The sequence below is a fragment of the Cynocephalus volans genome, chromosome 1, assembly GCF_027409185.1.
Source record: "Cynocephalus volans isolate mCynVol1 chromosome 1, mCynVol1.pri, whole genome shotgun sequence".
NCBI classification, from domain to species: Eukaryota; Metazoa; Chordata; class Mammalia; order Dermoptera; family Cynocephalidae; genus Cynocephalus; species Cynocephalus volans.
The window spans coordinates 132,442,294-132,455,735 of NC_084460.1; the positions used below are offsets into that span (position 1 = coordinate 132,442,294).

The 13,442-nt window shown below is 38.2% G+C and overlaps 1 protein-coding gene across 1 annotated transcript in view; it reads left to right on the forward strand.

Annotated features, from left to right (window-relative positions):
- SLC9C1 (solute carrier family 9 member C1) overlaps positions 1–13,442 on the forward strand; it is a 123,804-nt gene that overhangs the window by 64,919 nt on the left and 45,443 nt on the right. The window contains exons 13-14 of the mRNA XM_063112496.1: positions 1,866–1,963; positions 8,913–9,032. Of these exons, the coding sequence (XP_062968566.1) occupies positions 1,866–1,963; positions 8,913–9,032 (218 nt within the window). The remainder of the gene's footprint in view (positions 1–1,865; positions 1,964–8,912; positions 9,033–13,442) is intronic.

Consider the following 13,442-nt stretch of genomic DNA (forward strand, 5'->3'; position numbering starts at 1 on the left):
ACTGCAAAACAAATGCAGGAGACTCATTTTGAGTTTTGCTTTTATTATCAATATGATGTGTGACTCAGGACTTATTCTTTCTAGTCTTTATTCCCCACACGTGTTAAAGAGGAAACTTATGCTGATTGAATGACCTCTTAGGATCTTTCCACTTGTGATATTCTATGTTTTCTGAAATATACACTCCGTGTACCTTTTTGATTTCTCACCTCAAATGTTTGGTTTTTATTATTATATCTTTGTTGATTTTGTTCTATGTGTTATGTCTTAATCAGGAAGTCCCATTTTTCAAAACAGACTGGCTCTCTCTTCTCTGTTCTCCAGATCCTCATCTCAGTTCATATCTTTTTAGTACTTTTTCATTCTAGATATATTTTCATGTTTATCTTGATTTGTTGATTTGGTTTCTGCAATCTCAATTCTAGTGTTTGCTACTCCCAACAGTGATGTTAATTGGTTTATTACAGTTTTCAAAACTTTCAGAGCTTTTATTTAAATCTGTTATGGTGTCTTGTTAACTGAGACAGTATCTTCTCTACTATTGCATGTCAGAAAAGAAAGCACAGCATGACAAGGCAGTGGCACAGAAGAGGCAGCATATGTAATGCGGGGGGACAAGCTTTAAATGCAGAGATATCTGGGTTTCTAATGTGATCTTGGGAAAAGTAGTTAACTGTCTGAACCTCCACTTTCTCATCTATAAAACACAGATTAGAACAACTTTCTCATAATTTGTTGCAAGGATTAAATAATCTATAAAACATACATAGATCAGTTAATTCAATAGTATGGTAGAGTGCTCAATAAATGACAGTTACTTCTAGGAAGCAACCATGTTCTAAATTCTTCTTACATTTAGGTAGAAACAATCATTTAAGAATTAACATTTCTCTAGTATCTAGCTGCTTTGACATTTGTGTTGCTAAACTTTCACGAGATTCATATTAATTTCAGCTTCTTTGTTTTTCCACAAATTTCAGTTTTTGTCTCTGAGGGTACAGAAAATATTTTAATCTTATACTGTTTCATAAGTATTTTAATGATGTTTACAGAGAAGAAAGTCACTCTGTTAAATTCCTGTCATTATGGGAAAATAACTTTTTGATCCCACATCGTCAAATTTAGTGGCTGTTGCTTTCTAGTATCTCCCCAAAATAAAACAGTGTTTTAATGTCCATTAATGATTGTACAGAGATAATGCCTGCTATGGAGCCCAGGAATCTTTGGTTATGTCATACATTCTAGTTTAGGAAGTTTGCCTATACAGTGATTCTCAACAGTGTTCAGCACACTGAAGACAGAGACAGTGTCAGATAGTGCTTTCTACAGCATCAGACATAGTCCCTGAAGCTGAGTAGGCTTTCAATATATGTATGGAGTGAGTGAGTGATTGTGTTCTGCAGAATATCGTAGCAGTTCATTTAATCCTTATAATAGCAATGTCCTATTATGGAAATATTTGGGAAAAAGCAATTAAATAAAGATGTAAACTAGGATATATTACTGCAGGACTTCTCTGAACCTTTAATATTCTAATATGCATTGTGAACTTTTAAGATAGGGATACAACTTGCAGCAGTTCCAGACTTCTTTGCCACAGAACTCCATTTATTTTTGGGGGAAACCTACCTGACATCTAGCAAGACCCTAGTTTCCTGAAGAACCAGTTTGGTTACACCCAAAGCCCAGACTTTCTTCTACACTGATCTCATGGTCTGGACTCGATAGAGATTGTTTCTGTAAAGACACTAGATTATTTAGAGATTTCAACTTCTCTATCACATATTATATTTTTCCATAAAGGTGGTAATAAGTTGTCATTGTTATCTATGCTATATAATGATTTGAATTAACATCTCTTTTAGGCGAGCTACCAGAGACAATACAGGAATGAGATTCTGACCCAGAGTGCAGTCCAGGTATTGGTAGGTGCAGCAGGAAGTGTTGCTGAGAAGACAGGAGAGTAAGTATGTTGTCAAGAGAGGGCCTCCAGAAAAAGCATTTGACAAAATTCAGCATCCCTTCATGATAAAGACCATCAAAAAATTAGGTATAGCAGGAAAATATCTCAACACAATAAAAACCATACATGACTAACCCACTGCCAACATCATCCTGAATGGGGAAAACCTGAAAGATTTTCCTTTAAGAACAGGAACAAGACAAGGATGCCCACTCTCACCACTCCTATTCAACATAGTATTGGAAGTATTAGCCAGAGCAATCAGAGAGGAGAAATAAATAAAGGGCAATCAAATGGGAAAAGACAAAGTCAAATTGTCACTCTTCACAGATGACATGATCCTATGTATAGAAAAACCCATAACTTCTACCAGAAAACTCTTAGAGCTCATAAACAAATTCAGTAAGTTGCAGGATACAAAATCAATATACAAAAACGAGTAGCATTCTTATACACCAACAATGAACAAACAGAAAAAGAAATCAAAAACGCAAGCCCATTTATAATAGCTACCAAAAGAATAAAATACCTAGGAATAAATATAACCAAAGAGGTGAAAGATCTCTGCAATGAGAACTACAAGACTCTGCTGAAAGAAATTAAAGAGGACACCAAAAGATGGAAACACATTACTTGTTCATGGATTGGAAGAATTAATAGTGTGAAAATGTCCATACTACCCAAAGCAATCTACAGATTCAATGCAATCCCCATCAAAATACCAATGATGTTCTTCACAGAAATAGAAAAAACAGTCCTAACATTCATATGGAATAACAAAAGACCCTGAATAGTCAAAGAAATCCTGAGCAAAAATAAATAAATAAATAAAGCCAGAGGCATTACACTACCTGATTTCAAACTATACTACAAAGCTAAATAACCAAAACAGCATGGTATTGGCATAAAAACAGACACATGTACCAATGGAATAGAATGGAGAACCCAGAAATCAACCTGGGTACTTACAGCCAACTGATCTTTAACAAAGGCAACAAGAACATACATGGGGGAGAGGACTGCCTCTTCAGTAAATGGTGCTGGGAAAACTGGATATTCATGTGTAGAAAAATGAAACTAGACCATATGCCAAAATCAACTCAAAATGGATTAAAGACTTATCTATAAGACCTGAAACTATAGAACTCCTAGAAGAAAACATAGGGGAAACACTTCAGAATGTAGGACTGAGCAAAGACTATGAATAAGACCCCAAAAGCACAAGCAACAAAACAAAAAGTAAACAAATGGGATTATATCAAACTAAAAAGCTTCTACAAAACAAAGGAAACAATCAACAGAGTGAAGAAACAACCTACAGAAAGGGAGAAAATATTTGCAAACTATACATATGACAAGGGATTAATATCTAGAATATACAAGAAACTCAAACAACTTCACAGCAAAAAAAAAAATAATACAATTAAAAAATGGGTAAAGGAGCTGAACAGACATTTTTCAAAGGAAGACATACAAAGGGCCAACAGGTATGTGAAAAAAAGCACAACATCACTAATCATCAGGGAAATGCAAATCAAAGCCACATTAAGATATCATCTCACCCTAGTTAGACTGACATTATCAAAAATACAGAGAATAACAAATGCTGGCAAGCATGTGAAGAAAAGGGAACCACCATTGTACGTGGTTCGTGGGCCTATAAATTAGTACAACCATTATGGAAAACAGTGTGGAGGGTCCTCAAAAAACTACAGATAGAACTACTACATGATTCAGCAATCCCACTTCTTGGTATATCCCCAGAGGAATGGAAATCATCATGTTGAAGGGATACCTGCACTCCCATGTTCATCACAGCTCTACAATAACCAAGATATAGAACCAACATAAATGTCCATCAGCAGATGACTGGATAGGTAAGTGTGCTATATATACATCATGGAATACTACTCAGCCATAAAAAAGAATGAAATTCTGCCATTTGCTTGCAACACAGATGAGCTTGGAGAAAATTATGTTAAGTGAAATAAGCCACGTGCAGAAAGAGAAATACTGTTTGTTGTCACTCATAAGTGGGAGCAAAGAAAGAAAAAACAGAAGGAAGGAAGGAAGGAAGGAAGGAAGGAAGGAAGGAAGGAAGGAAGGAAGGAAGGAAGGAAGGAAGGAAGGAAGGAAGGAAGGAAGGAAGGAAGAAAGCATTGAACTTTTACAAGGAGAGAACACACCTATAGTTACTAGAAGTGGGAAAGGGGGAGGGGAAGGGAGGTTAGGGAGTAATTGGGTAAGGGACACAAAGAGTAATTACAATTTATAATGGTGAACATGCTAATAATGTTGATTTGATCATCACATACTGTACAGAAATACTGATGGTCAACTCTGTACCCCATACATATGCATAATAAAAAAAAACATTGTTCTTCAAAATAAATAAATAAATAAAGAGAGGACTTCTACCCTAAGCCACTGAATTTAGGAAAGTATGCATGTGAGTTTTCTTCCTTTTGTCTGGTAACTTGGATTCATCTAGCACTATGTGTGCAAGCCACTGCCTGCTAAGCACCCCACACTCAGGCCAAATCACTGACTTTTAGTTTCTCAAACTTGATGTACTCCTTCACGACTCTGTGCATTTGAACAAACTGCTCCTTCTGACTGATATACTCTTCCCTATCTCTCCCCCACCCCCAGAGCTAAGCTGTAAGAAACTACTCTTCCTTTTAGACTGTTTGAATGCCTAAGAGCAAAATCTTCCTTAATCCCTCCAGGTACACCTTTCCAATGCACAGGTAACACTTCGTGTATCCTCTCTTAATGCTCAGCACACATTCGTAATCTTATAGTGATTGTTTTAGATGTAGGTCTCCACAGAAGCAGTGAATTCCTCAAAGTTGGTACATTGTGGAGTGCCCTCAGATCATCCCCTGTGGAGGAATAAAAGATCTATGACTGGGCAGAAGGAGGAGTTAAACTGCCATGTAGTTGCAACAACATCCACCCAAAGCCTAGATATAGCTTCTGGTTCTAGACCACACCCTTGGTGCCAAAGACACCAAAATTTCTTGCTCGAATCCTAATCTCATTTCAAGAGTCTGATTGAGCCTCTACTCCAAGTCCCTCACCCCTTGAGAAAACTGGGCCTTTGGTGTGCACACTGCTGAGCCTAAGGGATGTGCTGGCCTAATGTTCACCCGCATGTGCCAGCTTGTAGAACAGTGAAGGATAAAGCTGAATGTGAGAAGAGAGGCAGCCAGAAACTGGGGCATGTTCTCATTGTATTTTCAGTACAGATTTTTCACACAATGGTGGAATAGATGGTCCCCAGCATCACTCTCTCCCACAAATCAACCAATTTACAACTACAGAAAAGCAACAACAGCCAAGCTGGGGCCACTAGAGCTTGGGGGAAGAGAAGAAGAAGCCACAATGAGAAAGAAAAAACCACTCTGACCATTTTGTGCCACAGCCACTTTTAGGCTGGAGCTGCTGAGTGCATGGAGTGGGATCTGACAAGGGACACAGCTGTGCCCTGTGGATGGAGTTGTTTGGAAGTGGCAGGGGAGAGGAGGGCCATGGTGGCCCCAGGACAGCAAGGCCACTAAAAGGGTTCCTGTGGACCCACATAGGAGTGAGGAGCCAGAACAGCTGAAGAAAAGGAGCCATTCAGAGGCTGGTGAGTCATTGCAAGGGACTGGCATGGGACCCGTCCCTTGGGAAGTCCTTGGAGCACAGGCGGTGGGGGAGACAGGCCCACTGGAAGAACACTGGGACACAGCAAGGACAGCTGATCTGCTTCCCCCAATCAGTGCAGGACCACTCAGAGGAGACTGGTCAGGAATGCAGAATTGCATGGGGTGCAGTTTGATGAAAAGACTCAGACCCAGATCAGAGTTTCTACACAACTCAGATGCACCAGGTCTCTGGAGAGCTGGAAGTACCTATAAAGTCAACCATTACAACCTGAGCTTCACAAAAAGCCTTCCCTAGGGAAACAGCAGCAAAGCAGCAATTTAGCTTAACCACAGAGCTCAAGTACTGGTCCCCACAGGAATTCCCCCATTTTAGAAGTAAGCAAAGGACAAAAAATTAGTTCTGGTCCAGGCACAACACCAGCACCTCAGGGCCCACCCAGGGTCCTGAAGTATGGAGCCAAGGACTGGACCCCCTCCTTCCCACAACCAGGCACACCACCAGTGCCAAGGAGCATGCCAAAAACATCACCTCAATGTGGGTGGCCCACCACAGCCACCGCAATAACCATGGCTGCTGCAAAAGCAACTAGACGCCACAACCACCATGCAGATGGTCCACCAGCTGGAATGCATCGACACAAGGAGAGTCACCAGCGGAGACCAAAGAAAAGAAGATGTCTCTCTCCACAAAACCCATTCCAGAGTGACAAAAGAAGCATCTGCTCTATGATAATATTGGGAGACCTGAACACATCTCTCTCAGCATTGGATAGATCATCTAGGCAACAAATCAACAGAGTAATCATTACCCTTTCAGAAGGAGAGAAGAAATCTAGGGTAATTAGAGGGGGGAGGAGAAAGGAGAGGGGTATGGGGAGAGATTGGACGAGGGGCATAAAGAATAAGTATGATTTGTAACAATATATATACTAGTAATATTGATTTGATCAACATATCTCAATGTTGAACCCCAAAATTTGAATAATCAATTATGATTCAACACAAATAAAAAAAAATAAAATGATTGGGCTACTGAATGGAGTTGAGGGAGTTGGGAGAGAGGGCTGGGAAAATGATTAATTTGAAATAGTACAATGAATACTTTAAAGAAGACAGGTGCACAGTGCACAATCGAAGTTTTTAAATGAATGAATAAATGACACTGAAAAGCATTATCACTACATTGTCCAGGAGAAGTTAATATAAAAGCAAAACAGCATAGAGCAATTCAGCTCACTATCTTGATTTTTCCTCTGTAAATCCTCTACAAAGGCAGAAGCAATGTATGCTTATGAGGACACAGAGCAAGTGGACACAAAGAGGAAGCCAACAGTGGGTGGGGGCCAAGGCTTGAAAAGACTCAGTGCCGACAAATATTGTAATATATTATATTTTTATTTACACATGTAAGAGATATATATTGATTGCAATATGTGCAGAGCTAAATGCCACGCACTGTGGGAAATAACAAGATTAGCAAAATAGTGTTCCAACCCCTAGAGGATTTTCCATTGATTACACGTATATTCCGTACCTGCTTCTTTGTTGGGCTGCCTTGGAGTTGTTTTGCCATTTGTTGATCATTCCTGTCAGTAGCCCCAAGTGTTGAGGTGTCCTGTGGCAGAAAAAACAAGTCTAAGGAGAGAAAGAGTGAAGGGTTTGAACAGGGGCACGAGGACCTATGCTTAGTGCCTATGTAACTGCCTAAGAAATAATACTTTGAACACATAATTTGTTTTTATTGAATGCTGTGCCGGGCAGTTTTAAACAATTCACATGTGTTAATCTACTTTTATCTCATAAAAATCCTATAAGTGTTATTATTATCTTTATGAGGCAGGCAAGGAATGTGCAGCACAGAGGGATTACATAATTTACCCAAGGTCATTTGACTAATAAGTTGCAGAGCTGCAATTCAAAGCTAAGAGCCTGAATTACTTAGTAATTTTGGCTGTAAAATACCACACCTTATTGACATCACAGAATTTTAGGATTCATAGGAACCTGTGAAATTATCAGATCTTAGCTTAAACACTGACTCCTTCAGGAAGGTTCCCTGATTCCCCAAGACTATATTAAATGCCCCCCTTTGTGGGTCCAGAGTGCCCCTTCATTTATTATCACTGTAGCAGCATTTATTACAGTGTACTACAATTATTATTTGCATGTTTTATTCCATTAGCCTGCTGGAAACTTGAGGGCAGGGACTGGTATTTTCTTTTGGTTTATCCACAGAATTTAGCAAGCATAGTAAATGTCCAATAAATATTTTTTTAAATTATGAAAGATTAAGTCATATACACATTCAAGATTTCATGTGTAATTACCACATTATCATATCGAATCATGGAGAATGGAATGACTTCATTCTTTTCAAATACATTAGTATCCCTATAGCAGAGAAACTGTACACATTTCAGAGTGAGAACATTATGATCAATAGGAAGGACAAGGTCCACCTTTGAACTTAGCGTCCCAATGCCCTTCCACTAAGCCACATTACAAGGTAGGGCCTCATACCCAAGGACAGAGCTCTATCTTCCTTCTGATGAAGACAATGAAAGCATCTGGTCGTCAGCAGGTAAATTCCCAGTAAAACCAAAAGGTTTGTCTAAGCAAGACCAAATCACTGCACAAAGACCTTAGTCGTCTCAATACAAAAGCCAGCAGAAACCGACAGACAACTTGGGGTAAATGCTACCAGAATGTCTTTTGAGGATTTTATGACCACTGACTTCTCCAAGTTACTGTTTTAACCCTTTTGTAGTCTTTTTAGCCAGACCATTTGCCCTGAAGGTGAAAGAAAAGAAACAGGAAGATGCATGAGGTGGACTGGATGCTTTCTACATACTTTCTCATTTAATTATTACAGCCTGACATAGGTATTTTTACCCACATTTCACAGATGAGGTAATTAATGAGGTAATTTGTCCATTGCTGTACCAGACAATGGGAGATCCAACATCAAAACCCACATGTATCTTAATACCAAATATATGAATCATGGTATGCTTTCTCTCCCTGAACTTTGAACTCTCTACTATTTTAAACCATGCATCTCCAATTTTTTATACTCCCTGCTTAATGATTAAGCCCTACAACCTAACTCCATGGTTGTGTACCACCTTGTGTCTACAACTTCATGACTTGGAACTGTGCCCATGAAAGTGTCTCATTCCCAATCATCACTACACAAAATGGTCTTCCTGCTTTCTGACAATACTGCATTAAACTTATCCTAAAATGTTTAAAGCACGTTTAGAGATTTCTTTTTTCTTTTTTTTTCTTTTTTTTAGGCATATGAGTCCTGAGACAGTAAAGAATTATTCCGAAAGCAAAAAATTGCTAACCTTTATTAGAAAACTACTGCTCAATTGGATATATAATACTAAAAAAAATAAAGGGATCCCATCAAAGTAAGTTCTTTTGAACCTTACAAGAAATGCAATTATATTCATTTGAAATTTTCTGTTTATTTCTTTTTTAACTACATCTTGAATACTTTGCAAAATATTTCAAAATAGTTTACAACTAAATTAGTTATATGCATACAAAAAGCTACTTAAAGAAGAAAAGAGAAAGGAATAATATTCTCTTTTTAATTTAGGTAAATTTTACATAACCTAAAATTAACCATGAACTATTTCAAAGTGACAATTCAGTTTTATTTAGTACATTCACATTGTTGGGCAAGCATCAGCTCTATCAAATTCCACAACATTTTCATTGGTCCAAAAGCAAACCAGGTACTCATTAAGCAGTCATTCCCCATTCCCCCCTCCCCCCAGCTCCTGGAAAGCACTAGTCTGCTTTTTCTCTCTATGAACTCACATATTCTGAATGTTTTATATGAATAGAATTATCAGTATGTAGCCTTGTGTTTCTGGCTTCTTTCACTTAGCATGTTTTCATCCACATTGTAGCATGTATCAGTAGCATGCAGTTCATCTGCTTTGTAGTATGTATTAATACTTCATTCCTTTTTATGGCTGGATAACACACCATTGTATGGATATAACACATTTTGTTTATCCATTCATCAGTTGGTGAACATTTGGGTTGTTTGTTTGGGAACCAAACCCTTGACCTTGGTCTTATAAGGTCGCTGGACAATATTGATATCAGGAAGTGTAAATCCTTCAACATTATTTTTATTTTTCAAGATTGTTCTAGCTGTTTGAGGTTCTTTGTAATTCAATGTGAATTTTGGGATTATCTTGTCTATTTCTGCAAATAAAGGTCACTGAGATTTTCATAGGGATTGCATTGAATCTATAGATTGCTTTGGGTAATTCTGTCATCTCAGCAGTATGAAGACTTCTGGATCAATAAATGTGAAATGTCTTTCCATTTATTAGATCTTTAATTTCTTTCAGTAATGTTTTGTATGCAAGTTTTCAGCATGCAAGTCTTTCATTAAAGTTAATCCTAAATACTTGCTCTTTTTGATGATATTTTAAATAGAATTGTTTTCTTAATTTTATTTTTGGATTGCTCATTCCTAGTGTATTGAAATAACAACACAGCCTCTTGTATCCTGAAACTTTGCTGATTTTATTTATTAGTTTTAGTTGGGTTTTGGTGGGTTTTCTAGGATTTTTTTGTAAGTAGGATCATCTTTCTTTGCAATTGGGATGCATTTTATTTCTTTTCTTAGATTCAAGGAGAAGGAATATATAGATTCTCTTCTCAATGGGAGTATGGAAGAATTTGTGGCTATCTTTAATCCACCACACTCAAATATCAAAAGGATACTTTTGTATTATAATTTTTTAAAAGCCTTCACTAACTGACTTAGAAATTTTTCTGAGTAATTATTTAATCTTGATGTAACTTAAAGAAAGGGAAATTTGAAAAAACTAATATTGACAGTCCACGTATCCTTTAGATTATCTTTTAAATAGCATCATTTCAAAGTATATAGGAAAACAGATTCAGGAGTTGGATGACATGGTTTAGAATCACAGGCTCCATAATTTTTTAGCTGAATAAGCTTTTCAGGCCTCAGTTTCCTCATCTGAAAAATGGGCATAGTAATACCAACATCATATTTTGGAGACAAATTGATATATGTAAAACATCTGACAAAGTAACGTACACACAGTGGGTACTAAAATATGCTAATTGGGTTCTTCTCTGCCTACCTCATGGGATTATTACAAAGATTACATAAACAATGTGTGTAGAAGCACTTAGTCCAGGGACTAGCACTGGATAAGCACTTAAATGTTAGCATTTATCACTAAGTGCCGAATAGCATTTCATGCAAGATTGAGTCCCGTAGCCAATGGATGAAGCCACTATCAAAGATCAACAAACACACAGGGAAACAAATAATCATGAAAGAGAATCAGCAGAAATAACAACAGATTTATATTGCTAAGACTTCAGTTATTAGAATTATCAACACAGACTATAACATTACCAGAATGTTGAAATTAGTAAATGATGGAATCACAAACATGGCAAGTCCAACCACCAAAAGATACTAAAGGACAATATATATATATAATAATTGAAATTAAGAATTCAACTTAAATTATTCAAAACTGAAAAATAAAAATATATCTAATTTGGGGGGAAGCAGCTAGAGCTTTGCAAAGGAAAATAAATGCATCGCATTGACAGGGCTTCCCTCTCAATGTCAGGGCTCAGATAGAAAAAGATTGGGACACCAAGACCAGAAATGGTAACATACTGTGGACAAACCTGAGAACCTTGAACCCCCTGATTCTCATGAACACTCTTGCCTGGCAGAGGCAGCCCCTCCCCCCTACTAGAGGAGAGTGTCCTCCTACCACCTACAGATGCTCCAAAGACATCACAGGGGGAAGCTTGTCCTTCTTTTAAGATTAACCTTCATCATCTTTCATTGCTTCCAGGGAAATTACCCAGTCGTGTCTCAGTACAACTAAAGGGGAAAATAATAATGCCTGTCTTGGGCACCTACAGATTATCTACTGCAGGAATTACAGGACCTGACTATTGCCAGCTAATACTGGTAGAACATATGAGGGAATGATGCTGAGGGTATTGGAGCAGAAGGCTGCAACTTAAGGCCAGATTGGGGATTATGTATTGGCATGGGTGGTCTTACCCCTGATGCCTCAGGGCTCAGCACTCTGTCAAGGACACAAGGAGCCGGTACTACTATACTCATAAGATTGAAGCTTGACCAGACCAATAATCTACAATAAGTGAAGCATAGATGATAAAAAATGGGAATTTTTGGCTAGATTGTGAGAATAAAGACCACATGACCTTGTTCGCTAGGAAGGCCCGCGAGACATTTGTATTCACCAAGGCAACAGTGAAGCTCTCTGAGAAACTCCTTGGTAGAAGCCCTCTGCAGGCCATGGTTGCAGTAAGAGAGGGTGCCAAGGAATTGATTTCTGTAGTTATCATAAGGACGGATGGGATTCAGGAATGGCAGAAGACAGATGGCAGCACTTAAACGTCAGAGGCAAGGCGGGTGTATGTTATTTTACGGTCAGCGAACCCGGAGTGGCTGTCAGCAGCGTGCCTTGAGCTGGGGATAGCTAACAAACAATGTGTGTCAAAGAGCAGTGCAGATAAACAGTTACCTAGAGGTTCCTTTTCTAAAGAGAAAGCTAGTGACACAAGGATGAGATGAGCTACTGCAAAGGAAAATCACAATCCTTCACCCCTTTTCTGTATGTCTAAGTTGATTCTCAGAACCAGAGCCCTGGAGAAAAGACAGGCTACACCACCACAGGATAGAGGCTAAATGTTCCCTCAATCTTTTTTCAAATGAGTCTTTAGCCATTTTACCAGAGTTACTGTGTTTTGGGGAAAATAGAATATCCAGACTTTCTGATAACTTTTGGATATGGCATTTAAGAAGCTGATACTGATGTAGAGGCCTGAAATGCTATCACGGTCCTCAGGTTAGACGGGGGCCTTTAGGCTAAATGCTATATGGAGTTTCTGGCCAGTTTGTCTCAGTCAGGGTACAGCAGGTCCACTGTGTGGTTATTTCTCTGAGTCCCTGAGGGTATAATTGGGATAAACATATTTAATATCTAGCTGAACACTGACATTGATTCATTAACCTATAGGATAAGAACCATTATGGTAGGAATGGCCAAGTGGAACCTATAACCAAAGTAGTAAATAAGAAGCTACTTGACATTCCGGGAAGAATTAAGAAATGAACACAAACACAAAAGATTTAAAGAAATTGTGAGTAGTCCCCATCATATTCTCTTGCACTCACCTATCTGGCATAAACAAGACAGATTACAGGCAATCATAGGCAAAAGGTAACCTCAGGTGTAGTGCTGTGCCAGATATGGTTTTGCTCCTGGAAGAGATAAGAAAAGCAGTCTGGAGAGAGAACTGAGAAGGGCAGAGGCAGTGCCACCATGAAGTCAACAAGATTTATACCTCACAGCTTCTCACTCACATGGCACCACTTGAGGTCTTGAAGGGCCCTAGCCATGTGATCACATGACCATTTCTGTATTCATAATATCTGTACTCATAATTTCATCTTTTTCTCAAATAGGACCCAAAACTGTAAAATCTACTGGCCTGTAGTACAGATCTACCCCCAAGAATAGAAAAATGATATAGTACTTACCCAATTAATCATATCATTTGAGTTTTAACAATAATAATGCATTATCAAACTACTTAAATAATTTAAAATCGAACTAAAAATATAAAAAACAAATTCTCCCATCTACAGTTTTACTCTCTAGCATACTTCTTATGGAAACTAGTATTCAAAGCATGTACATCAATTTATATTGTTTGATAAAATTTGGATACCTACTGTTCCACTACCACACATCCTGGGCTTT